General features: G+C 43.4%; 1 protein-coding gene across 1 annotated transcript; it reads right to left on the bottom strand.

Annotated features, from left to right (window-relative positions):
• Positions 1 to 2905: 2905 nt before the first annotated feature.
• On the bottom strand, positions 2906 to 21286 carry LOC144139563 (uncharacterized). The gene is made up of 6 exons (XM_077671862.1): positions 21157 to 21286; positions 18053 to 18159; positions 17363 to 17380; positions 8124 to 8237; positions 7399 to 7482; positions 2906 to 3149 (listed from the first exon to the last, which is right to left on the bottom strand). Exons 1-6 carry the CDS (start codon positions 21231 to 21233, stop codon positions 2992 to 2994), a joined length of 558 nt encoding a protein of 185 aa, XP_077527988.1. The 5' UTR covers positions 21234 to 21286; the 3' UTR covers positions 2906 to 2991.
• Between the last annotated feature and the right edge of the window lie 3851 nt (positions 21287 to 25137).

The raw sequence follows: 25137 nt of genomic DNA, 5'->3' as shown, positions 1-25137 counted from the left end.
GCCTCCAATGGAATTGTACACCGAACAAATTTCACAGCCGTCGAGCTTAGTTTCCTCAGCCGGATTATTGTGCAGGATCGCGCAGGGCAACATTGAAGCCAGGACGCCAGGGACACAGCGCGTTACCTGACGTGAGGTAGGCGGAAGCAACTGGCTGTTCACCTACCCTCCAAATGGGTGCTCACTTAGCAAAGATACATTGGCGATGCGCTATTGTGCACCTGAATACTGCCGAAAAATAAAAAGGAATAATAAGCGATGCCCACATTTGCTCTCAAGTAACTGGTTCTAACAGGTAATGAGAATCCACGAGTACACGTGATGGTAGTTAAGGGGAAACTATTAAGGTCTTCGGATTCTGTGTATAAGTAAGCGTTAATAATATTTATCCTTTATATATAAATACTGCGTTTATAAACACTGTAGCATTTTGGCCTTTTTATAAGAGGTTCAAAAAATGGTGCACTCGGGAGCTCTTAAAGAGTGGTGAAGACGTACTCCCAAAATTTCAAGCAGGGAGGCCTCCCGTTTTGGCTCGGCGTTCATGTCTTTTCTCAACCATTTTCGCTTTACAACAGCGCCTTCTAAAACATCTCGCTCGTTTGCAGGTTTGTTAGGACACAACACTGAAACTTTGGGCATTGATATTGGCGACATTCGTATGAAAGAATACGTCATATATATCAATGGCCTGAAAAGATATGGATAAATTAATAATTGGCGCTTAAAGAAATTATATAACTTGACAGTTTAAAAACATTTTTCGGGGTAATCTTGTCACGACGTTTGGAGACATTATTATAAACAACAATTCAGCAAACTCAATTTCGTTTTAAAAGAGCAGTGGAGAAAATAAAAAAAATTCGAAAAGTATTTCACTTGTTTACTTTTGTAACCGTCACAATTTGGCAGCGTGCTCAAATTATCATCGCAACGAAGGGCGCTCGCCTACATAACTAATGCGCACTGTATTCCATGTTTTGGGGCAACGAATAGATAGCTCGCGAAGTAAAATATTGTTATTCAAACCCTACGGGAAAGAAGCACGTGTTCGTAATATCCAAAATTTACACAAACAAAATTAGGATCACTATTAAACAGATACATGGAAGCAGTACATCTACGAATTATTGCTAGAACATGCCTGTGATGGCCCTCTGCCCATTCCCTAGAAAAGTGACAGGGAGCACTTTTGCTCTACGAAGAAATTGCAGCGAAAGGGCACATATCTGCCTTCCCCAAAACTGAAGAGGCGAGCACCAATTCTTCAGGTTGGTATATCTGGGCGGGTGGCCGAACGGGTGCTCCGTCCTTCACTCGCATCGACAGGATTTGCACTCTTATCCCGAGAAATCGTACCTTCATCTGACAGCGCAGCACACACCAGTACTCTCTCATCGACATCGAGCTATAGTTTAAATATTAGAGCTTCTAAAACGTCCTACATGGGCGCTTTAAAGTAGTTTTAACAGGATGGAAAGTGGGGCGAGTAGGTGTTGATTCATCTTGTAAATAAGCGCGAAAAAAAATTGACAAGAAAGGAAATATGCAGGAAGACGGGCTATTTGACCTCGTATATAAACCATTAGCTCTTCTCTCTTTGTTTTCTCCGTTCCGGAGGCAACGTCCCTTCTTGCGCAGGTGCCTGTGCGTTTCTCTTGCCGCGTGCAAGACTCTTAGCCACTGGCGCGGTTTCGCGTAGTTGGGATCATCTGTGGCGGAGCCTAGTGGTGTTCGAACTGCGGGCGTTTTTATTCTTGCACTACAGTTAGCTTGGCCGGACCAAATCGTAAAGTTCGAAATATTCGTCAACTCGGGCGACGACAGTTTGGTTAGCAAACTTTCAATGTATTGTCATTCATCAGTAACATTTACACCTAATTTTCTATATTGCTTTCGGTGGTTTAGGAAACGCCCGTCGGGATTTCAGTTCAATTCCGGCAACACCACCTACTTGACCGCGGTTTCTATTTCAGGCTCAGCATCCAGCACTGATGTGACCTCTCACGGCCACAGCGGTAGCGGTATACTGCAGCAGCCAAGCTGTTTACGGTTTGTCAGTGAAGCCAAAATGGCTGGTGCAATATATTCTATTAAGCGGCACCGCTCAAGGCCGTGATTTGGAATGGTTACAAAAACCGAAAACGCCGCTGTGCTCAAGATTTCGCCGCAGGTTAAAGATCGCCAGCTGGTCCGAATTAACCCGGAGCACTCCACAACGGCACGCTTCATCGCCTCTTAACGTGGGTGCGTTAAACAACATAATCAATCAATCAATCAGTAAGTCAATCGATCAATCAATCAATCGAACAGTCAATCAATCAATCAATCAATAAGTCAATCAATCAATTAATTGATTTGAGATGCGCTTGCGTTAGGCCTCGGTAATGACAAAAACTCGTATAAGTAAAGGCAGACATAGTTTTAAAACATGGTTTAACAAATTTCTGTCGACATTATTGCAAACATTGAATAATTCAGTCCAAGATGACCCTGCCATTCAGCGCCTAAAATATAGTGCAATTATCCTTAGAATCAAGCCAGCTATTTAATTGGTTTTGCATGAACATGAAATCATTTGTTGGCACATTTCCGGTCATTTTTATATAGATTTCAAGAGCAAACGATTTCGAGATAAACAAAAAGTAGTTAGTGATCTCTACTTCGTTATGTGAGAGCTTTACAGGTGTTATTTTTGCCGGTAATGTACATGCAACTGATTGGGTGATTGATGTTTCTGTAATCAAGTGAGCTGCATGGCCCGCATACAAGCTCATTCCAGTGGTTCTGCTGGAACGCATAGAAAATATATTGTGCCATTGCCGAAATAAAGTCCACCTTCAAATCTTCGAAAATTTTTACTATGTACAATATCTTGTGTAGGTCAGTACGTTGCGTCAAGATTTTAAAGAAGCCTGCGGCATTATTGTCGTCAATGAATTCTTCGATGTGATGCCACGATGGGGATAGCCGCAATTTTACACCCACTGGTCACCGAGAGGCACCGATTGTGTCATTCCATAATTGACGAGATTGTTCCTCGTGTTTGCGTGTCGACAACTTCGATGTTTTCTTGCCGAGGTGGTGAGTTTGAAGCGTTGTTCGCTTCGTACTGAAAACACGTTGCGTTATTTTCACATCTGTGACACCTGAAAAAAGAACAATGGACTATCAGCTCTTAAAACATACGGGTAAGATGTGTTCACGCATTGTTGTTATTGGTTTAGCTCGCAAACACAGAACAGGTTTTCGGAAATAAGGTTGTAATAAAAACACCACAATTAAATACCCAGCTGCCTCATTCCTCGACCACAATATTCTTTACGTAGAAAACAGGTCAGCCATGCAGGGAAAGGATTTTAGAGTGACACTCTTCAATCGATACTTAGGAGCGTAGCACGAGGGCGACGTATTCCGACTATGGTATCGCCGATTTTTTTTCTAAAGTAACTCCCATTTGCAAAGTTGCTGAGTACTTTTAAACTCACACAGTCTGCCAGATGATTTATGAAGCAACTTTATTGTACTTTAACTTGTTTAATATATTGCAAAGCCTTTTAAAAATGAAGCAACAATTTGAAAAACGGCAACAGTTGTGAGTACAAAATTGTTCGCGAAACATGCTAGAGCAGTTCTGTGACGGCACTAGTGCCGCAATTTCAAAGCTGAAGTGGGCGGAAATTTACTCAGTTAGCCATAGCAATGTCCACAGCATTCTGCATTCAACCAGGGGCAGAAACGTCTGAGACTGTGACACCAAAACACCAAGTACCGACAAACCGGAAAATGAGACCATTTTTTCTCACGCCTTCAAAACCTTTCTGTCACAAAAAGCACGCGAAATCGCGACCTTGGCAATAGTTCCAACGATTTCCTTATTAAACTGGCGCTCGTGTGCATGTTTTAATACGAACCCATATGCACACAGGAGGAATTGCGTTTGAAAAACTGCCCCAGTGGTTTAGAGATTTTGTGGTTCTTTTTGTCGTTACAACAAAAAACCGCTTAAAATCCGATTCTCATTAGTTGAAAATCCGGCTAAAAAACACGTTCCCACGGAGTGGCAATGCATTGCGTTATAGTCATTGCAATTACACAAACCCCAGAAGAGGAACTGCCCAATTAGTGTAGTTTAAGGTGCTTGCATTCTTGTCGCTTGTGTGATACCCCAGCCACACGGCAAATATAATGCGATTCCCATTGCACGTCTCTTGTTCAAAATGACAATTGTGTGGATCTATGAGAGAAAATGTAATGACATTCGATCAAAATGACAATAGGGATCTAATAATTTTGAGGAACCTATTGGGCTGTTTTGTGCCAGCTAATGTATTACCTCGATACAAGAGACTTGGTGGGAATGCCTACCCAAAGCAGATTACTGAAGCGTCAATAGCAATGCAATATTTTTACATGTGTATAATTTTTGGTCATTTATTTGTTCATATGACACAAACCGAATAGAGTTGTAAAAAGAAAAGTGCTACTCTCGCTACATTTATTCGTGGTCAGTAAGCTGCAGCAACTGGGCCTAAAGTGCATTGAAAAGTTCCATAAAGGTGTTAAGCTCTTTCGGTCCAGCTTTCGTTAATAATGAAGCGCTTAGTAAAATATTTTATCTACGAAACTTTTTCTCAATCACTAGTGGCATAACTTGCAAATGACATTAATTTTTCCCAGGGAGCAGCACGCCAAAAACAGCACTAGGGTATACGAGCGACATTCTTCAGGAATGACAATAAATTCCACATGTGGCAGGAGTATAGATTCTCAATTTTACTTTAACTTATTAGTTTTGTGTTAACATGAAGTAAGTGTTCGAAATGCCCTATTTTCATGTGCTAGAATGCAATAGCGTGTTACCGGGATGAGCTGTCGGGTTAACGAAAAATTTAGAGCGAATGGCAGCCGTGCCCAGGACAAGACGAGGCCGGCGTTGTGAGTTAGGATTGAAGGAGACCTATGTTCAATATGCTGGCGTAGAACAATTATTTGAAAAAAGTCAAAGGTAAGAAGAGGAAGGACACAATAAACAAAATTAAGCCGTTCCACTCAACGTGAAAGCTGACGGCAGTGCAGAGAAAGGGATTCGCCACAATGAGCTTTAGCGCCGTTATGCGTTCACTGCTACAACCAAAATCAATACAAATTTCCCACCTCTTTAGTGCTCGCGCGCCCGCCTGCTTGAAACATCGGCAGCGGGAGTTGTTGTTGTAATCCTGTGTTTAAAAGGGAAGGCCATGCGACCAAAATGCGGGAAGAGAGGTAAGAGACTGGGAGGAATACCCGAGTAGCACCAATGGTGGGTCATTGAACGTCATAGAAAAGATCCCTGCCGTCAGAACAGCCAGCCTAGGGCCAGCGGGAGTTCTGCTCCTTTTGTGCTTGCTTTTCCTCCCGCCCTTCCCGACGTTACACTGCCACTGTTTTTCGCTTACTATTGCAAAAATCACAATTTGTGCTTGCTTTTGCTCCCGCTCGTGCCGACGTTGCGCTGCCACTTTTTCTCAATCGCAAAAAAAAGAAACCAACGAGAGTTCTGAACCAAGTGCACGCGGGTGCTGCCGGTTTATTTCATATATTTGCGTCAAATGTACCTGCAGATTTTTTTGGGCTAAACAACGGGGAGATTCATGACAAGCACCAGCGTTTCACGAGTTTTGAACAGTTATGACTATTTAAGCAGCTTGCTTTTCGAAGCGTCTGCTGGACGCGCTACTACAGGATGCCGGGCTTTATTTGGATCTGTTATCTCGTGGCACCAGCTCATTCAGACAGTCGTTTGACATCGACCGTTGCTCTGAACCTAAAAAATGCCTCTTAGATACTTTTTTGGTTGTAAACGTCGCAGAGAGACGGCAGTGTTCATCTGCCCTCCCCAGTAACGCCTTCTGGTGTCTCCAATGGTTACCCCTAACGTTTATCCCGCTTTGCCTCCTACCATTGTACACGGAAAAAGAGATATACTCAATAGATTCAATGAATCAGTTTACCCGCATTCTCACTGCTCGCCCGCTTCTTTCCGGTGGGAACTTCTCTCTTACTTGTTGTTCGAGCAGCTCGAAGACACATTCCTATTTAGCATTGACTTTTAAATCGTAGGTCTTCAAGGGGTTGCTGCAGTTTATGTTTCATTGTAACAAAACTCACGTGCAGGTAAGTTTTGTTTGAAAACAGATGTCATCACATCTGTTTCAATTCAAAGACTGCTGGTAGAATTAGATATCTCCTCCAGTTCGACATCAAGTGGGCTTAGTGTTTTCTCTTTGCTGAAGAGTACGATGTGCATGGGGCATGCATGGTGCATGTGCATGCTTCTTCATTGAGCGTTCTCCCAACTTTTGCCCGTGCGTATGAATAGAAACGCATATAGATAGAACAAGACAAGAATTTTTTTTAGATGCTTAAGAAATACAACTGGCAGGGCGCTAACCTATTCGCCCCCCCCCCCTTCCCAAAAGGGCGTCCTCTATTGGTTAAACAATGAAGCGCGCCTTAGGACGCCAACAGACTGCCTGATGTTTATCTAGGCTACCAAGGTTACCCGCGGTGCGTGTAGGAATGGAAAGTGTTTGTAATCCCCCATAAGGCCACATGTCACGTCCACTAAGTTAAGTCAATCATGCAAATACGCCAACAACGCCAAAGCACAGCAAGTATACAGCGCCAGCGGAAGTTTAAATCCTGCCACTGTTAATCAACATAAACACACCTAAGCGTCCTCAGCAATTTTCATTAGGAGACATTCAAATATTTGATACGACATATTTGCCCCCTTTGAATTTCACAGACCATGAAAGTTTTATTCAGTAAACCATTCACTTGTAAGTGTTGTTCCTTGCAATGTTTTATTTCTCCTTCCGCTGGGACTACTTCGGGGTAACGCTCTGTATAATAATATGGACAAGGTCAGCACGCGCTCATAAAGCTTTGCCCCTTTGTTCAATGAAGGCAAAGCTGTGGGAGGCGTGTAGACTGCGTTGGTTTTCTCTCATGGCTGACACCTTGTAAATGAAACATTTCGCTAAGCTATCGTTTGTTGTATTTGTTGAGCTGTCACATAAGAACATTTGACGCTCTCACTGTGCAGCTTACCGTTCCACTGTTCGCCAACCGATCCCCTTGATGGGCGTGTGTAAAGACTATAAGGGGATGGCAAATCAGAAGACGGATGGCATTCAAGCTGACCCGAGGACCAACGGCCGCCTCTTTCAACGATCTAACCTACGTTTATATTGCTTTGCGCCATAAAATATGTTTAGGGTAACAAAGTGGGATGCACATCGACCGGCGCTCAACATCCCCGACCATTTAACGAAATTTGTGCTTTAGCAACAATGAGCAGTTTGCGAACACTGAAATTACAGTCTAAGAGCTTGCGCAGCGTTAAACTCGTACTTGGCTTTGGCTTCTTCCGCTTCGTGGTGGTGACTTTAGAAGTCCATTCCTCCTCTATTGTCAAGACCGTCACGTCAGTTGCCCCTGTAATAAGTATAAAGTTTGGTTGTCAAGTAGGTTGAAATACCACCGATTTCATGTACGTCGCCTAACTGACAAAGCAATAGCAGCCAGCAACAATCTAAAATAAAGTTTAGGTGGAGAGGAAGAGTGATAAGCATAAAACCTGCTTTGCGATAGATTTTGCTCACTCAGGTTTCCAAATTCGCCCTAAATCGGAAGAAAAGGTGCTCGTAATGTAGGTCTTCGAAAATTATACACCCTATCCACTCGTTCTTAGCACAATAATACAGTTCTCTACGTGCCCACAGTGCTACTAAAAGAACGATTTATAACTACGCTGAATATCGACGGCCGTGGCTGCAAACGTTTAAAAAACGTTATTCATTAAGTGCTACAACAAAGTTCCGTCAGCCATGCTGACGTTCAGCTATGCTGACGTCAGCTATGCTGACGTCAGCTATGCTGACGTCAGCTATGCTGACAGGAACGTCAGCTATGCTAACGTTCCTGTTTTGATCGCAACATTACTCCGAAAATTTCAAAAGAATTGAAAAAGAACGCTGGCAAAAAGAAACAGGTGTCAATCAAAATAAGTGTTCAAGTCATTTGTCACTATAAATAGGCTATCATTATCCGTAAATACTCCCGCCAATGAGGCTTACGTTCGCCGGGTTTGTCGCTGGTGGTAGCATCCCCAACAGTGTGCTGGCTTGTTTCGAAAGTTTCGGCCTTGATAGCGGTGTGGTTGCCCTCGGCGGGTCTTCGACGTGCTTGCCCTAGAAGAATTACATTGCTCTCTCTGATGCAAGAAAAGCTACCCAGAAAAGTTCCACCTTCACTTTTGTGGAGACGCTTCCGCATTGCCACAAACGTTCACGGAGGTCACTACACTTATCCGGCGATTTTTTCATGCAAACAACAGCTTATACGACCAAACCCGGCTCTCGTCTGCGACGTAACAGCCTGGTGCCAAGAAATATGTCGTAACTCAGCTATGATAGCTTTCTTTCCCAATAATTTTGTTCGCACACAAAGTTGTATCCCACAACGAGCCAATTGTTTTTTTTTTTTTGCTTTAGTCGGATTTAGCCGACGAATCTGTAAAACATCAACCAACACCGGTCATGAGCGCCTTAACGTGATGAAACTTCTTCGATGTGTTCTGGTGCGTATGAAATTCTTGCGGCCTTTTGAGGTTTCCTCTGCTATGCGTCCATTTATTGTGGGTTATTTTTTTAGTATGCAAGACCGACCAGTGCAAAAGAAGAAATAGAGAAACGCAATTTCATTTTTTGTCTGACACGTTCGTTTCTGAGAAAAATTTTGAAAATGATGCATAGGCCATGGCACAAGCTGCAAAGACAACGAGCCTGGAAAGATTTGTTTGTGGCTGCACCACAGTGCCAGTGGGGGTTTTCAGTCTCGCGAAATGATTGCGCCGTAGTACTGGCACCCTCCAAAGGAAAGAAGCCGTTGTAAGAGCAGCACTTTAACAAAATTGTTTGAAGTGTACTCGTTGGCGTTGATAAGTTAGTGGCTATTTTCACACAATTATCGCCTTTTTATTGTAGCTCCCCCTTGAAACGTCATACAGAGATTTTTCTGGGACAAGACGTACATCAACACAACCGCGATCTATGCACCCGTTTCTCCCTGCCTTTTAAAGCGTAGTTGTATATGTCTATCCCCTTATGTTGTTGCTGCTGTGGCGTGGGCGCCTTACTCAGCCGTGAGTATTCCGAGTAGGGAAAATATCAAAAAAAAGAAAACATCTTAAGGCCTCTATGTTTTCATAATAGGAGAGGTCTTTTGCACAATGCAGTACTGCTAACAAAGGCCGCTATGTGGGAGTACTCCGAAAAACAGTACTCGCACATCGCCTTCATCTGTACTTTAGCATCAGAAATAGTTAATAGAGCCGTGTTCCCTCCTTGCCCATATATATAATCATCATCATGTGTTGGACCTTCTCTACGCGAGAGCAATACAGTGAATGGCACTCAGGACCCCTAATTCTGATGCAAGATGTCTAATACTGCCTCCAGAGAAAATCTTCAAGCAATGCGCGTGTTGTTCGATGTATAGCCGCCTTGAGGATATCGGTGTGCCAATTTTTTTCGTAAGGTGGTTTCTTCACGATGTGTGTTGCGTAGTGAAGCATGGCCATCTACTTTGTAAGAAGTTTTACAGCCCCACTTATTACTCCTGTCTACCGCCGCCGCATCTTTACCAGTATTGTATACACTGCTCGCAGCCCCCGCGGGCTCCCTCCCTACCACTGCGCAAGACCTCGCCGTCATTTGCGTCGCACAAAAGGCCGTGGCGCGAACGAAAAACACCCAATTAAAACCATCATTACCGCTACCCAACGATTGTTTGCGTTATTCGACTGTGATGTAGATATTGGACTACTGGGGTTATTTTTAAATATATGAAATCCACAATATATCGAAACCCAAGCATGGCAAATCCAACAACATTTGCTTTCCTTGATTACCCTCTTATCGTTATGCAAGGGTTCTAATATTTTTTTTTAATTTTACAGCTTTATCTGTCGGATACAACTTCAGCCAACTGTTTCTTCGTCTGAGAATTTGTTATCAAGTTGTCCTAGTTGCCTTTTTTGTGCGCAAGCCCACGGGTTCGTCGCAACATGGGAATGCGAGAGGCCGACCTTGTGCGACTCAACGCAGCGCTCATCGCCTCCCGTATATTGTATCACCTCCCATATGAAGATCCCACAAAGACGGAATTCGAACGCAAAAGGGTAGTTCGAAGAAATGTAGTTCAAACGCAAGCACTGAGAGTGCCGCAATATACATCGACAGAAGCACTCCAGACAACCGGAATCGCAAACACATTGGAGGAGCTGCTAAGCGCGCAGCGCCTAGGACAGCTACACCGACTCCGTAGCACCGACCAAGGCACGGCCAGCTTGCATGATTTCGGCATCTCTGCGGACCCACCACCATCCGCATCGCAGGAAGATGCCTCTCCCTTGAACATCGAGCTCGTATCACCATCCCTCCCCTGCCAAAGAACATGGACCGCGACCGGCAAGCTGAACGGCGCCACATCAGGATCACCGTCCTCTCGAAAACACTGCAGCGCCTCGGCCGCGCCAAGCACGTTGAATACGTTGCCGCACGTCCTGTCGTCGAACCCCTAAACTACGAACTCGTGGCGATTGAACCAAGCGTGCATGCTCTCGACGACCTAGAAACTCGATCTATTGCACGAGCCATGTACGCCGCTGCACACGTATAGTTTTTCCGCAAACACGCATCATCATCGTGACTGATTCGCAAGCCACCTGCAGACAATTGATGATAAATTACCTGCACCACCTAACAGCCCACCTCATCAAAGACGCGCTCGATGATCAATATTTCGATGACGATGACCATCGATGACGACGACCACATCGATGACGATGACCACACGTGGCACAATATTTGGACTCCTGGGCACGCGTGTTGAACAGGAAAAGGGCGGGCGCATACGATCGCCCGAGGAACTATTTACTGGGCAGCTGAACAGCTCTCGTCAACCTTAAGCGATGCACAGCCGTCTTTCGGCACGCGGGAATACCTCGAGTCTTTTCGCACGCAGCGCAATGTACATCCCTCTTCACATCGTAACAATCACAAGGCGGCAGTCAGTCACCCTTCCACAGATACAGACTAACACATCACCCATTGAACATCTCACACATCGCTTTCGAACTTAACCCAACACCGCCACTTGCTCGTTTTTCGGAGATTACCCAAACATATTCAACACAATATGGGCCTGTGATCGACATCCAAAGTTGACCGGCATCTCTAATCCAACTCTGGCAACCCGGGAGGCACGTCTGGCTGATCCGAGCGCTGCGACACAGCTACTGCTGACGTCCAGAGGGGAGGACGCCATGCCCACAACTTCCCAAGACGGCACCCTGGAGTAATTGTGCTTATGAAAATAACGTTTGCTCCCTTCCTTCCTTCCCCTTTAATTAATCATGCCAGTTGGCATCTCGCGCAGTGGGGCGGCGCTTGTGTAATTAAATCTACGAACTAAGTCGGGGATAAGCGTAACATCGTTTACAAAAGCAATGGCCACCCGGTTCTGAATTCTAGAAGACAAAGCTTATAGAACATGGCTCCACACTATCATCATTATTGTAAAAGTGAGTCTTTCGTCGCCTATAATGAGACGTTTAATCAGGATGTCTCCCGGCTCCGTTCCCTGGCGTCTCAACTGCAACGATGTGGTCGCTCCATGACATTTGGTGCACAAACTTAAGCGCAACGAACGGCTCCCCGCCACGTGGACAACGAGCGACGGCGACGACGACTTGCTTGGTTGGTTGGTACCAACAATCAATGGCCCATATGAGTTTCTTCTGGAAACGGTCGCCAAAGTACCTTCATCCTCCTTTGCACCGTACCAAGTGAGACAACGCGCGGATCTGACTACCTGTCGACCAAGAAACCCGTAAATTTTTACCCAACAATGGACTGGCTGTAAGCAAACGCGCTGCCAGGCAAGTTCAAGTTACAAAGATTTTAAACGACGCAACGGCGCTCATCGAGACCTGCTGCTCTGGCCGAACAGCGCTCAGAAATGTGATTGGCAAGCCCATAGCCAGCCGCAAGGAGCTTGCCAACTTCGGCGCTCAGATGGAGGAAACGCTCTCTGTCGAAGAGCTGGCTAAGGAGGAGGCGTCTGCAGCGGAATACAACAATCAGATTCTCGAGGCTCTGAATCATCTTCAGTGCGTGCTCGAGGACCTGAGCGTCAGCAGCACGGTGGAGGCTACCGCGTGGGCTGCGATTGACACGCCAGATGCCCCAACGATGGTTCTACCCCATGTCTCTGGACCTCGTCTATCAATGCTCACCACCAAGCCTTTTTATGGGGACGTGTTGTAACCGGACATAGTTCTAAGAGCAATTCAATGGCGCAGTCCACACAAACCGGGCTCTAACTACCACCGACAAGTTTGACTACCTCCGAAACTACCTGGAAGATGAAGCAGCAGCTGTCATCACCGAAGTATCGACAACGGAAGCCTGCTATGAGAATACCGTGCAGCTGCTTAAGGACAGGTTCGGGGACAACAGCCGTATTACACAGCAGCATTTGAAACCTCCGCGAGCTACAGCACACGACGTCTCTCTCGGGGAGAAGGAGCTGCGCAGGCTTTACGACTGGGTTTAGCTTCATGTCCGCTGCCTCAACTTTCTGGACGCCTCAACGAGTAACTTCTTGGCAATGCTGTAAGAATATTTGCTGAAGGCGTTGTCGAAAGAAATCGTCTAGGCATTCCACCGATAGCTTCGTATTCAAGGTGATACGCATGGAGCGGCGTCTTCTGCTTCAGTCGCGGCAACCACAACATCTTGACAGAAAAGAAACTCGAGCAGCTCTTCGATACGTACGGATGGAGCTTGAAGCAAGGGAGCGTTGTGTTCTGCGACGTCCTCCTGCAACAGCCGCGGTTACCGCACGAAGCACGTGCCCTCGTGATTAGTCCTACATGAATTCCAATAAACGAAGAAAAACCTGTGTGATTGTTTCTTCTAAAGGCTTAAATAACATGCTAATGAGGCATGCAGCACTACATCGCCAATCGGAGAAGAAAAAACAACTAGCTAGCGCTAGGCGATGCCACCGACGCACTACGACGGGCTACCGTGCAAAGGAGTGACACAGAAAGTTGGTATGCGAGAAATGTAAAAGTAGGCATGCTTCAACGATGTACGATCCACATTTTCAAGACAGGTGGAGCAACAAGCTAGGCACGAAAGGCTCTAATGCGGCAAAAACAAAGATTACAGCGCGCCGTTGGTTGTAGTTAAAAGCTGCCAACTTGAGGAGGCCGTGAATTTAAAGATCATCCTTTGCTTGATCGTCGGGACCAAGGAGACGTCCTATGTAAGAAGCATTTTCAATGGAGGCCGCCAACACACGCTCATCAAAGATATCGTAGCGACGTTTGGACTGAAAGTCGTGAGAGAGACACGCCTCGTTGTGAACACTTTCGCGTGCGGTGTTTCGTCACCTGTGAGGAATTGCAAGGCCGTAGAGGTTTTTCTACGTAGCCAGTTGATTCAAACGAGCACATCATCGAGGCGATATTCATGCCAACAATCGGCAACGACATCCCTGCTGCCGACATGGAATGCGTTTTCCCACCCCAATTACAGGAGCAAAGCCACAGACTGGCAGACCAACTGACTGTCGCTGGAGGATGTGGCGAGAAAGGTATCAGCCTACTCATAGTATCGAACCAGCTGTAGAAGTTCGTGAGTGGCGAAAAAATACGCAGCGCAATACCGCTCTCAGATGAACGCTTCAGGGTCCAGCGCAGAAAGAAGCACGAGATCTATCCGCCAGCAAGTAATGATCGGCGTTCTTATGACGTAAGTGCTTCCAAGAGTGGACACTGCCACTGGCATTCGTAATGCCAGTCTCGGATACACGGACACGACAACAACGAAGCCCTTTGTGTGCCTTTGAAACAGCAGTCTAGGGCACACAATCAAGAAACAGACACTCATGAGGAATTTCGACTGCGAATGACTATCGCAGATCCCAAAAGGAGTATTTTAGAAAACAAAAATCTCCGTGAGGTTGTCTCGTCTCAGGACCTCCGACAGATGTCAGACGGTAGTGAATCAGTCGAGCGGTACAACCACACAACTCCACAGTCCTGGTCAAGGAGACCATTCACGCTTCCTAAACCATTGGAAGATGACCATCGAGGCTGCACTACCAAAACAACGAAACAACCTTCAGCAGGACCTAAAAAAATCCGGTCGGAACCGCACTCTATGTTGTTCGTTTACCTAGGCAACGGTAATGTGTTCTCGCCAGGAACCTGTTGCGATATGTTCATGTTTTTTCCACACCTGTTTTTTCCGGGAGTACGTTGTCAATTGTAGATGCGGCTTCTGTAACATATGGCACCAATATCATCATCAATGGGCATTAGACTGTCGTCGCCATTAAAGAGACGTTCCATTAGGGTGTCCACAACTCCGTTCCCTGGCGGCTCAACCACCACTAGTCAGTAGCTGCACGACTTGCCTAAACACGCATCATTTATGGAATATGGTGCTGTTTTTTTGGAAGAAACACATCTCCGCAACTTTCCTACTTCATGGCGCAAAATGTGTATTAATAATTTGCATGCTCGCCAACACGTTCGCGCTAGCCTACTATGATCCTTAATCAATTGAACAGTTATGCACAATACGCGGTGTTGAATTTTTACTTGTACAGTTTTACAATTCCTGAACGCACGTGTTTGCTGTCAATGCACGACAGTGAGGAACAGTTTCCAGGCTTTGGTGGGCACCATATGGCCATCGTAGGTGGCGTAAAGTGACGAGTGTTTAAAAGTGCTACTGCGAGACTAAACTCTTCAATAGAAATAAATAGGTGAACTTATCTTCCTGACATGGCGAGAAGTTGTTTGGTATATTTGAACGCATTATAAATGCGTGTAACCAAAACCCTTAACACCTACAGCAAACCTATCTTTTTAATGGAAATAAAAATACCCGCAAGTATGCCAAGACAGTCCTACATCTGTACGCCTCTGTACGGTAGCCAAATGTAAACAAAGAAATCACAGAAATAAGCTTTAACTCAGGTCCACAAGTACTAGTTTATTTGTACTACACATGTTACTATAGTTAGGTGATCAATAACCTCGCAAATTGCACCTATAATGTAAAACCATATCATTTGCTGGGATTAAGTTCATTATCTTTGTTTCTGGAGATTAGGAATCCAGTACCGAAAAAATTGTCAGGTGCGACTGCTGTAGTAAACATTTCGCAGTTATACCCATGGCCATAGGCTGGTGTACTAACTCGTGAGTACAGTCACTTGTATGCAAACTTACCAGTAAGTACGATCATGACAGACCAAAGACCCATACAAAGATTTCAGTACAATGATGAGTTAGTACAGGCCCAAAGAAAGTGAGTACACTGCCGAGTGAGTACAGCTGCGAGTATATGTACTCGTGAGTACAATGCTGCAATGCTCGCAAGTAGAGTACTCATGAGTACTCATGAATACAATCACTCAGTGCGCAAACTTATTTTTGATAACGCAGTCGAACCGCGAAACGCGTGCACTAGTCTCTTTCATTCCATGGCACCCCTAAATGGAGGTAAATCAAGATGTTAGGGGAATACTGCGGCTCTCACCATTACCTCTTCCGCGGTGTTACCCCTCTCGGCAACGGCTCGTCATGGGGTTGCCACTGTAAATGCCCTGGCCCTCACGGGTGGCTTGGCGGCATTTTGTTGGTTTCAATGGCTCGAAGAGAGAAGCGAGGGAGTCTGTTAGCATCTAGAACGCACACTGAAGCTGCTCTTTGTTCGTCTTCATAACCGGTAACCAGAAAAGCTTTCTTCTGTTTCGGTTAGACAAAATGGCGGAAAGGGACCCAGGAGAATCCGCTGGTATAAGCTGAAAGAATTCTCGGGCTGTGGCTTAGTCTAGTCCATAGTACCTGTGCAGCACCTGAACGCAAGGCGCTGATTAAAAGAAAAATTAAATATAAACAGTTTTAAATACCAGTAAAACTCACTACAGATTCTGTACAATTAGCATTGATGAGTGCGAGCGAGTGCAGATTGAGTACGAGTGCAAATGAGTGCCAATGATTTGAGTATTCGGCAAAATAGACTGAGTACGTATGAGTAATCGTGAGGAGACATTGCGTAGGAGTACTCGTGAGGACTAATAAGTTTGAGTACTAGTTAGTACGATTACGAATGAGCATGTTATGAGTGACTGTAAGTCATCTTGGGTATAAAAGAGCATTTTGAGTCTTACTTTGAGTATGTACAGCGTGATTGAAAATATTACGTGCGCATTCACGTAAGCTTTTTTTTGCCTACATCTGGCCGTGACAATTCTCGTGTAAACAGGTAGCTAATGCACATCTTCACGTCCGGAAATATTTTGGCCTAAGCGTTCTTTATTGAATTAGGTAGAGGAACGAGATGATAGCGCATTTTAAACATCCCCAAATAATCCGTCGTAAGTTCCTGTCTAGTTCACTCTATCCTGCCGTTCTCGAAACGCAGGATGGCTTGTACAGACGGCTTTCCCACTAGCCCTGTGTTGATAGGAGTATGAACCAGCACTCGGCACAATGCCTACGCGCTTGTTTAATGTACAGCCGGTAAAAGGCTTGTCTATAACACAGCGTTCGTACTCTCAACCCTATCCTGCCCCGCCGGAGCGGGATTTGAATAAAACTACTGCGGAATTCTGAAGTGTTAGCCCTTCGCTTTTGCCTCCGACATGTTTGGAACGTGTATGTTTCGGCAGTTTTCGGATGTAGCTGGTTGAAGTTGAAATCGCTGTTATAGACAAGCGTTTTACCGGCTGTACTAGTAGACACGTTTGCGTATAAAGTAGGCACAATTTTATGTTCCAGCGATAATTTCACACGGCCATATTGCAGCGTGCTGGAAACGTTCATACACTGTGCTCTCGTCTGGACCTTCGTATCACATTATCGTAATGGATTATAATATTGTCTACTCGCATCTAATTTTGGGTTCTCTACATCCTTTATTCTACATTGACTGGCTTGAAGATGGTAAATGTTAGTGACATACTTAAAGCAGTGCTAAGATTAACTGTGTGCGTTCACTCAAGAAAAGATGGCATAAACTTCCCCAGAGCTATAAGCACCATTGGCAGGAGAGCACCGACTGTGCGGCAAATTCAGCAAACGCTGGGCGAGTACCACAGCCCAAACATTAAAAAACGAATTCTAATTTTTTTAAATGTAGTCTATTACCTTCTCATACGCCAGTGAGCAAATTTTGATCAGTATATGCCTTTATTATAAGCCACAAAACGTAGCAAGGATACTTACGATGATACGGGGCAGTGCCTGTAATAGAGTGTAATGAACACAAGTCATGGGTTACGTAGGACACACGTTCTGACAAAATGACTAGTCTGCATGACAGTAGCAACGTTGGGAACTATTTCATCACGTCCCGAAGGGGATACCCCTGTAGACAATACATTGCTAAGTATATCTCCAGCGAGAACAAGCCCCTTGTAATAGGAAGCAGGTCCTTAGGTACTGGAGCTGAGGATCGAAGCAAGGTTGCCTACCTTATTGCGCTTGCATTGAAGTTATTCTGGAGACACTTACACGAGCTCAAGGTTGACACAAAGTTGTATGTAAGCGAAGCAAAAGCGACTTTATAAACTGCGGCTTTAACATTAAAAACGCTGCCATTTTAAAAGCATCACGGCTATGAACATAGGTGGACGCGTTGAAGCCAGGAGTACGAAAGAATGCTGAAAGAAATTGTAAAAAATACACTCCCCTGTTCATTGTTTGTTTCGAATGTTTGAAGTCTACGAATGACAGCGCCGGTAAAGAAATGGAGTTTGCATTCAGGGTAAGGGGTAAATAGTTATGGAAGGCTTAATGAACATGCACGGTAACATTTAAAGCTGTAGCAATAGCGTTGCGCATGTGAAGTCTAGGGACCACGAGATAGGTATGGGATTTATTTGCTGCCAATGTGTGCATAATCTCGCTACTTACCTTGCAGTGGTTTGAGCACGGCGGAAAACACAAAGGCAGTGCCTATCACCAGCACGAGGGGCACAAGGAACGACAGCATCGAGGTGGTTGGAGTAGCCAGCTGGGGGCTGTTGGTGACAACGTGAAATGTCGTTTAAGAGCTGTTCTGGAAACAGTTTTATGAGACCTGTTGCTTTCTTACCTTAGACTGCCATAATTTAGGCGGTGAGAAGAATATCACAGAGCGCCTATCTGGAATAAACTGATAAGCTACTTCTGCGTCAGCAAACACCTAAAATAGTTTTAGGAAAACACAGGTGGCCTAAAACATATTCTAGAACAGAATATTTATGCTTGACCTTAAAAGAAACTGTGTATGGAGGTGGTCTGCAATAATTTCATTTAGGTAGCATTAGGGAGGCGGTAGAAATACCAACAGAAAATAATTATTCAGAGCGTCGGTTACGCCTAATCTGGTGCACCGACCTAAGAAAAGCGAATGTCTTTGTACTAGTTAAGGCTAGAAATACAGAAACCTGTACTTGCACATTATGGCTCCAGAGAAGAACTAAAATTGTAGCTGCGCATTCTTTTCAACAACTGGCAACTCCACTATAGAAATATTCTTAGAAGTCTCTCCAACCCATCAGCTAAAGGCATTCAGAGAAATACGGGCCTCAAAAGCTACGCACAGTCTACCTTTGGGGCAATGACGTTTTGCTCGAAAGCCTCTCCCGAGTAGAGTACAGATAAGAGGACGTAAAGCACCGGCAAAATGAATTAAGAAATATTACGCATGCGTTAGTTTAATTTGCAGTGCTTCAAGTGGGGTGAGTGGATGGGAGGCGGAACTGAACAATAGAAACAATAAAAACAACAGTAATCGGTAGGAATAGAGCGTATGGACATATTCCGGCGTTTTCGAACTACATGGTCTACCTCATTAATTGCCACTAGAGCCTTTCAATAGTCTCTTTAACAAGGGTTTTGTTCTAAAGAAGCGAGTGAGGGCATTTCCGCCTTGTAGTTGCATGACAAAGAATGCCGGTTGCGCGAGATCTCAAAGCACGCCGGCAAAAAACTAGGCTGCGGAGATTACAAAAAAATACATTCTTGCTCCTTTAGGAAGGACGGGGAAACTCTCGAAATTCAGCAGCATGGTCCCTGCTGTACAGCAGGATTTATTTGCTTCATTTGGTGCAACTTCGGTTTACCTGCGAGTAATGTTTCGTATTATCAAAAAAAAACGAATTTCAACGCACATTGACCTGTTCTGCGAGCGTGTTAACTAGGAGAAATTCATTCGCCGGTTGATTTCTGATCGTATACATCGGTATTTGAGCTGAACCATTCTTTCTTAAGACCTTTACTTTTTGTTCAAATATTAACAAATGTATACAGCGCTAACCATTGGTTTTTACGCAATCATCTCGAATGCACAATATATTAGAAGGTGACATGTGGGTTCAACCATACGGGCAAACGCACACACGCATTAACGCATGTAATCGGCGCACGCGTGTGCGTTTAAGGGAATACAATAGTTCATTGTAAATTTCATATATGGTGAAAGCAAGTTTAGCTAGCCCCCGGCAGGGCTTACGTAGCACCCGTATACCACTAGTGCTTGATTACTATAAGCTGTACCCCTTCCCTAGCTCCAAAAAACTCTAGAATGTTTCGCAATTTGGGTGCATGAAACGGAAATAAAAATTATATGTGCGTCAAAGTGTCGGCGCAGTCCTACCTTGAAAACGCTTCGACTTGTTAGAATTTGTTGTCCTAGTCTCGCTAATAAACAGTGATGGTGACAACGAGGAAGCTGCCGCAGTGAACTTAATGAGGAGGCGAAGCAGATAACTTTTGTGACAGCATACATCGCACTCTATAATGAAAACTAGTTTAACACTACGGGTATGACTGCTAGTGGCGGTGAGTCCTAAATTGAGTACGTACTCTTTTACACACTCTCTTACGTATTCTCTTACGTACACTTTTGAGTATGTGCTCTTTTATATACAACGCAACCCTTCAATACATTGCGATGAGAACGGGGAAAGATATTGCGCCTTTAAGAAGGACTAATGACGTCGAACATAAAGACCTTCCGGGAGGCACAATGTTCACCTTCAAATGCGAAACGCTATAGCCAATCTAACACAGCTAGAGCTCGGAATTAGCGCAAGTAGGGTACGATGACTCGAAAGGCTGTTAGACCGTGGTGTCAACGCACCGTCTATCGTGCAGGTCTTCTCTCCAGAGGGTGGCCCTTCTAACGCTAGCAGCGCTGCTAAGCGGACACAGCGATGGCTGAAAACTTGGCATCTATAGATCGACCAACGTCCAATAAGGAAGTGGAGCCTCGGCAGAGATGCCTGTTCCTTTGGAACAAGCCCGTGAACTCTTGGCCGTACAATGTTCGCTTTCATATTACCAGATTCTTTCAAATGGGCAGATTTTCTTCTGGGAGTGCTTGAAAAATATTTATTGAGCGTTGCCGAAGGGCTTAGCTGGGTTCGTTCCCCACACAACTTCACTGTTCGCACATACGTCCACACGTCACGAGCAACTGATGGTAATTACTTTAGAGTTTAAAACAAATGCCTGTCTTGTTCCCTTTCCCAGATCTGTGCGGGTAGACACGCCAGAGCTACCAGAGAGGAATACTGTTTTCATTATTATTCTCCCGAAAGCGCAAGGCAGCACATTTGCTGACGTGCAGTGTCATTTTTTCAGTTATAAACCAGCTCGCGTTTGTCCCTATGTGGACTACCGCTCCTCTAAGAGCGGTAGACCACATACGAACTCGTATTCTTATTTACCGTTTGGTGGTTATAAGTTGTTTGTTTGAGTATGAACACAATGTTTAATAAAAACAAAACCTTTTTTCCAATTTGCTTCATTGGATTTTGAGTATTTGCTGCAATTATCAAAGCAAGTAGTCATAAAAATGAAGGACTTTCTGGGTGTGGTCTCCCCATAACCAAAAAAAACCGAAGGAGTTCTAGTAGCATTATGGCCGTTGAAATGAAGCTTTACTCCAATATAACGCAAAATTTCAAAACAATTTGCGAAGAAATCAACAAACATTCTGATATAAATAAAAATTGAAGAGCAGACTTTACCTCTGGCCAGCCTTGGCATGAGAAGTGTCCTCCTCTTCTCGTTCGATATTTTCTTCAAACAATGGCATTCCCATCATAATTTACGATGTCACCTACGGATACAGGAATGACCAACAAATATTCATTTCCACTGGAACACACGCGATGCAGACTGATGCCTAATATTGGTCAAAACAAAATATCTCCAGCTGTACGTTCTCTACCGGCAAATTTCCGATCCTGAAAGTTGTTTGCGCCATTACATGCTAAAGCCTTTTTTTGAAGGTGAACGTATTGAGAGCGTGGAGGTTTCAGGGGTATTTATTGGATTTTTTTTTAAATATGCTATAAATAAAGGTTTCTGTTCTGATTTTGCTTGAAATACTTTACGATGGAACAACAGTGTATTTTTTGAACCAAATAATCACACAGAAGAGGGTAATGTTTTTACTGTCTTTAAGAACAACAGGTCTTGGTATATTGAAAGTAATCAAATCGCAGCTGTTAAGTTTGTTATCACAACAATATCGAGATTTTAACATAAATTTGCAGCCTTTCCTTGTCAACTGTTACTTTTCCAAGGCATATGCACATACCTGACGTAATTGTATTGCATAACAGGAGAGAAAAAAGCGTTTTGAGTATGGAAGTGTTTCTATGTTACGGCTTCTTTTAAAAGGGTCAGAGAAAATTATTCAATAAAAGTTAATTACATTTTTAAATAAGCTTTAATTGTTATCAACATTCTCACATTGTTTTTTCGGAGGTACGTTTGATCAATTAACATTATTGTCTCAAAAAATTAACGTGAGCTTTCTGGGAAACAAACGATTGTGTTCGATTCTTTATAGAATACTGGAATGCTTTCGATTACGTTAACTATAATACCTTACATAATAAAAATAGAATTCAGCATACTAGGCACTCCCCTTGAACGCCTGAAATATCTAGTACACTGCATACAATGTGTTGAAAAAGGGCAACATGCATTCATGTTTTAAACAATTACAGCTAATGAATTACAGGGTGGTAATTTAGGGCTGTATTGGTTTAGTATACACATAAATTACCTCGTTTTGACTGATAGCAGATGACTTTTTGTAATTGATGAGGAAGAAACATGTGAGGTTTCATATGTAGTTCCATATAACCTCTGGTGCCTGTTATTATAAACGATATTCCTGTCAAAGCTAATAATTGGGGGAAACAAACTTATTACATATAAAACTAAAAAACTCAAGCTACTGTTTTCGATACAAAAGTGTTTCCCACTCAAACCGATATGTGTATCTACATAATTATTTCGCAGGTACAGTTTGTATGTACCTTCAAGGTCTTGGGGATATTTTTTATTACACCTTGAGTTGGGACGTTGAGGTTCAGTTCATTCTTGGGAATTTGGTACAGTGCACTGCAATTCTCTCAAAATTTTGGCATCTCCTGCCAAAGCATATAAGACTAATAATTTATAGGGCACATTTTTTATCAAAACTAAATTACTAATTTGTAACTTGAGGTTCTACACCTAGAAATATCAAGTGACAATATATATAGGCTTCAGACGAAAACTGTACGATAAATTCCAGCCCTGTTCTATTACTACCTCGCTCACACTAAAGAACTATTTATCCGTTACCACATGTGACCTTCTATTACGATGTGAATTAATAATTCTTAAAATATACGCGACGCATTCCCCGCAAGGAAATTTTGTTCCCTAAATACCTCGTCAGAACCACAATGTTTCCGGATATTGTTTCTGCAAATATGAAATTTGGCACACTCCATTCTCTCGTTGAATGTATGGCCAACAAATGCGCCGACACGCCCTGGCCACTCTTTTGAAAAATATTTGCTAACTCTGACGATTATTATGAGTATTATGAAGCGCGAGTATTATGAAAAGCAAATAGAAAAGAACGGTACTGATACCAGGAAGAACTGGCAGTTAATAAAAAAATTCTTGAACAGCAATGAGACCGCGTGTTTATCAAAAATAACGCTTGATGGACGTTCCCTTACTGAGCCAATCGATATCGCTAATGCTTTCAGTGATACGTTTGCATCAAATTCCGCCGATTCACTAGTTGACCTTCCTTTTCCAATTCTATCTCGTTCCCCTCAGTCTTTTTATTTACGTCCGACATCTGCAGACGAAGTCTTTCAAATCATGTCACCTCTTAAAACCAAAGGGCCAGGCTTAGATTCCATTCACCCGTCTAGGATGAAGCTCGTGGGACGTGAACTGTCTCCTATTTTAGCTGAAATAATTAACAAGTTGTTTAAAGCAGGTGCATTTCCTGATGCTTTAAAAGTAGGAAAAATAACGCCTGTTTTCAAAAAAGGTGATCGTTTGTCAACTAATAATTACCGCCCGATTTGTGTACTTCCTTTCTTTAGCAAAGTAATCGAAAAGCTTTTTTACTTGCGTTTGATGTCCTATCTGCTTAAATTTAACCTACTCTCTTCCCACCAATTTGGTTTTCGACCTGGCTACTCGACAGAGCTCGCCTTGCTCAGCTTTACTGACCAAATTAAACAAGCCATAGACGATGGTTTACTTACTGGAGCAGTTTTTATTGACCTCACTAAGGCTTTCCACACAACCATCGAATCCTTCTACGTAAACTTGAGTCTTTCGGAATTGTGGGTCCCCCTTTGCAGTTCATTCGTGATTATTTAACAAATCGATCACAGGTAGTTTATGTGAATAACATTGCGTCATCTGCTAAACCGGTTACCATGGGTGTCCCTCAAGGTTCAATCTTAGGCCCTCTTCTATTCCTACTTTTTATTAACGACTTACCTAGTTCCCTTAAACATACTAACTGTCTTCTATACGCCGATGACACTACTATTTTCACATCCAAGAAAACAAGAGCTGAACTTGAAAGAAGCTTAAACTCCGATATCTCTAATATTTATCAATGGTGTTTTAAGAATCATCTTTATATAAATCCCTCAAAAACTACATTTGTAGTGTATTCATCCGCACAAAACACCTTTCCTACACCAGTTTTCGTATCTCTTAACAACCACATTATTTCTGTATCGGATCACGTGAAGTTCTTAGGCGTAGTACTAGACAAACATTTGAAATATAACTATCATGTACTCTCAATATTAAAAAAAGCGTTTTTTTTGGTATTCATGTTCTCATTAAAGCCCGCCCTTATTTTCAGCCACACATTATTTTATCATTATACTACGCCTATATTCACAGCCATTTTTCCTGTTGCATTTCATCCTGGGGTAATACATATGCCAGTCACCTAGAGCCCCTTCAACATCTTCAGAAGCGGGCACTACGTCTGATCGCCTTCGCTCCATTTCAATCGCCTTCTACGCCACTCTTTATTCATTTTTCCATGCTTCCAATTAATCATTTATTCACTCTAAAGTTAGCTATATTGATGTACCGCCTTATTTATCATCGTCTATGTATTTCAGGGCTATCCACGCAACATCTTGTCAATACTAATAACACCAGATTTTCAGCCTGTCACAATTTCCTTCTCCCAAAAGTGCGTACCAATTATGGAAAACTAACTCTTAAATTTACATGTGAATCCGTCTGGAATAACATACCACTTGAAATAAAATTATGTCCACGTTCTATTCGTTTCGCAAACTGTTTAAAGAGTACCTGGTCACAAAACGTGTTGTTTGGTAAACTCTACTATCACGCAATGCTTCTAATTTTTACCATGTTAGTATCTTTTCTACTTACCATACCACGTGCTGTTACACGGAAATTTTCTTGCCTTGTTTTTAAGAAATGTTACCCATTCTTTGTTTAATTTGTACAAAGTGTTTTCACTGCTTGCTGCGTTTTTATTGCACTAGACTTATTCTCTAACGGAGGTCCCCCCGACAGTTTTCTAACTTCGGGACCTCCTGTGTACTGTAACATTTTATTCATGTAAATGTATACATTCCTGAAATAAAGTTTGATTGAGTTTGAGTTTCAAAAAAAAAATTAGCGAGACATATTCATTGGTT

Source organism: Haemaphysalis longicornis, unplaced genomic scaffold, assembly GCF_048455015.1.
Source record: "Haemaphysalis longicornis isolate Haplotype H1 unplaced genomic scaffold, Haemaphysalis longicornis Haplotype H1 scaffold_5, whole genome shotgun sequence".
In the NCBI taxonomy this organism is placed as follows: Eukaryota; Metazoa; Arthropoda; class Arachnida; order Ixodida; family Ixodidae; genus Haemaphysalis; species Haemaphysalis longicornis.
This window is presented reverse-complemented; position numbering and strand designations above follow the sequence as displayed.